The sequence below is a fragment of the Olea europaea genome, unplaced genomic scaffold (assembly GCF_002742605.1).
Source record: "Olea europaea var. sylvestris unplaced genomic scaffold, O_europaea_v1 scaffold709, whole genome shotgun sequence".
NCBI lineage: Eukaryota > Viridiplantae > Streptophyta > Magnoliopsida > Lamiales > Oleaceae > Olea > Olea europaea.
This window is the reverse complement of record NW_019265488.1, coordinates 1,115-3,925: the sequence shown is the minus strand read 5'-3', so window position 1 is coordinate 3,925 and position 2,811 is coordinate 1,115. Positions and strand designations below refer to the sequence as shown.

At 41.3% G+C, this 2,811-nt stretch overlaps 1 protein-coding gene across 1 annotated transcript; it reads right to left on the bottom strand.

The window, feature by feature from the left end:
• Positions 1 to 671: 671 nt before the first annotated feature.
• Positions 672 to 2,159, bottom strand: LOC111390741 (DELLA protein RGL1-like). The gene has a single exon (XM_023015839.1). It carries the CDS (start codon positions 2,157 to 2,159, stop codon positions 672 to 674), a length of 1,488 nt encoding a protein of 495 aa, XP_022871607.1.
• Positions 2,160 to 2,811: the final 652 nt, after the last annotated feature.

Genomic DNA, 2,811 nt, shown 5'->3' with positions numbered 1-2,811 from the left:
GAGTTTCATTACCTTTGCCTCTTGCCAAACCTTGATTATTTATAGGTGGTATGAGCCGTTGGATGTGGGACACGTGTATACATTTGACGGTATGAGGCGTTCGCTCATAGGCGTCAATCGGCCGCGTCTGTAGAGTTGGCGGACTGCTTGTCTCTTCTGAGTTGAATTAACATAAAATTGATAAGTCACATCATCTAGCCTCATTGAGACGTCAAATCAATTTAAACCTTAGGTACAGGAAAGATCTTGGCATAAATCTCTTTTTGAAATTGGCGGCGGATCCTCTAACCGGGGTCCACTTGGCCTCGGCCTCGGGGCGAGGTACTTTTGGTCAGGTACTACTAGGTTGCAGGTATTGCAGACATCACTTCGGAAACACTTCGAACGGGTCTTTACCAGGTCGGAACATATGGTGGTGAGCGTTCGAGGCGTATCAAATCGGACTCAGATCAGAGCGTAACAAATAATAATAATAAAAAGCTAAAATTAATTTCCTTTTTGGAATCAAATAATGAAAGAAATGTTCACTTTTCACCTACATGGTACATTCCAAATTTTACACACACCAAATCAGCAGAAATTACATATTTTCACTTCAATCTACAATTCATATTGATTATAATCTTATCTTCTTGGTAAGAATGATTTTTTAAAAAAAAAAAGTGATTATTTCAGCATTTCCAGCAAGAAGCAGCCACAATAGGCTTAGATTTCCACCCCATCACCAAGCAGCCCTTTTCTTCCACAACGGTATAGCCTTCAGTTGCATTAATGTTATTCAGCCATCGCCTGGCTTGAGTCAGCATTTTTAACTGAGCTGGCTGAAATCCGGCTCGGCTCATCCTCCGGCGCCATTGGTCGACCCTCTCATGCCTTTCTATCCTAGCTGGCCCCTCACAGCTGACGATGTTCTTGATTTCCTCTCCGAAGTAAAGTTGTTCCATCTTAGCACGTTTCGTGTCATATTTAGGCAGCATAGCATCAAGAGAATCGAAAATTGCTGAATAATAATGTAACGCTTCCATGAATCTTCCTAGAAAGAACGGACCATTGTGGCTCGAGTCCTGCTCGACTAGGACTAAAACCTTCGGGGAGAGCTCGTGGATGATCTGCAAAACTGAGTTCAGTGCGCCTCGACTTTCTTTGACCACACAATGGAGTTGAAGGATGCTGTTAACGACAAGGACTTCTCCGGGAAGTGCCTTGATTTGTTCAGGTTTAAGGTTGTCCAAGTTGCTTTCAACAACCGAAAACTCCAAACTCAGTCCTAGACTTTGCGCATAAGCCTCAAGCTCATTTCCTATGGATTGAAGCTTTTTGGCACACGGACCGATCCCGGTGATACGGAGTCGAGGAAGTGGCCTAGTACGCTTAACAAGGCTCTGGATCAGGCGGCGCCATTGGTAACCGTGTGGTAGGCCAAGGGTCATGCCCAAGTCCACTACATGCACTGAACTCTCTCCCTCAAAGGCTTCCAATATTGAAGAATTGGCTACAAAATGACCAAACTGAATGTGAGGACAAATTTCATAAACGAGGCGTAAAGCCTCGTCATTTCTCTCCAAACCGCTTTCCACAATGTTCATCTTAGACATGCCATAACCAACCGTGCCAAGGGGTTGGACCAGAGCCAACCTATCAGCAAGTCCCTGGACAAAACATGATGCCACTCGCTGGAAGGACGAGCCAAACACCAAAGCATTAGCCCGAAGCTCAGATAATAGAAACGAGGCGTGTGATTTGTCCCTACAAGCCACAGCCTCAGCACAAGAAATGAGCTGTTGGACTAATTTCATTCCATCCTCATTGCTCTTTTCTTCCTTTTCCCCATCCTCGGAACGAATAATGGCTGCTGCTGCCTCCTCCACAGCCTCAGCTGCTAGATACCGTTGACTATACGTCCATATATGATCGCGAAATTGAAGCTTGCTCAAACTACTTGTGCTCTTGGCACGCGTTATGCTGCCACTGCTGGCATTATTTTCAATGAACTCGCCAACACTTGTAGTCCTCTTCAGCCTCTTGAAATCGCCACTTTCGTCTGACAAATTCGGGAACCAGTTGGCAGTGTCATTCTCTAATATGGGCAGGATGGAGTACTTACTAGGAAATTTTCTTCTATTACTGTTTGAACCCTCAGAAAAGAAACTATAGGCCATATATTTACTCTCTCTCTCTCTCTCTCTCTTCTTGAATCTGCAACAAGGCTCTTGAAAGAACCACTTAACAAAAAAGGCAACTTATATAGAAAAAAAAAGAAGCTGCATTTTCTTGTTCGATGAAAACTAAAAAGTTTTGAACATACTATAATGCCAAAGGAAAGCAAGACAAAAAAATGGTTCAAATGGTTGTATCCTATAAGGAAGAAAATCAAGAAAAAAAGTTTACCATTAAAAATATATAATGGGGCCTCCTTTATATATTTAATTTTCTCCATAGTTCTTGCTACTTTATTTTGGAACTATATTTTAGGCATCTTGTTACCTAGTCATTTTCCAGCCTCCTAGGTTAACGCATAGTTTGAATGCCTTAGGATAAGATGAAACCTTAAAAATTTAACTTCTTGGTATAACTTCCTTTGCACTTATATAACTATTTTGATCTTGTCTCATCTATGTTCGGTGTAGTGAAATAGAAAGAATATCGTTAATAATGAGATACTTGTAATATTTTTGGACACTCGAAACAAAGTATAACACATGACATTAGCGCATGTTGTACAAAGTAATGAACAAGATTCAACATTTTCTTTATTTTTCTTAATACTTTCATTACAATCTAATCCACATTATCAAACGTTAAGTTTCGTTT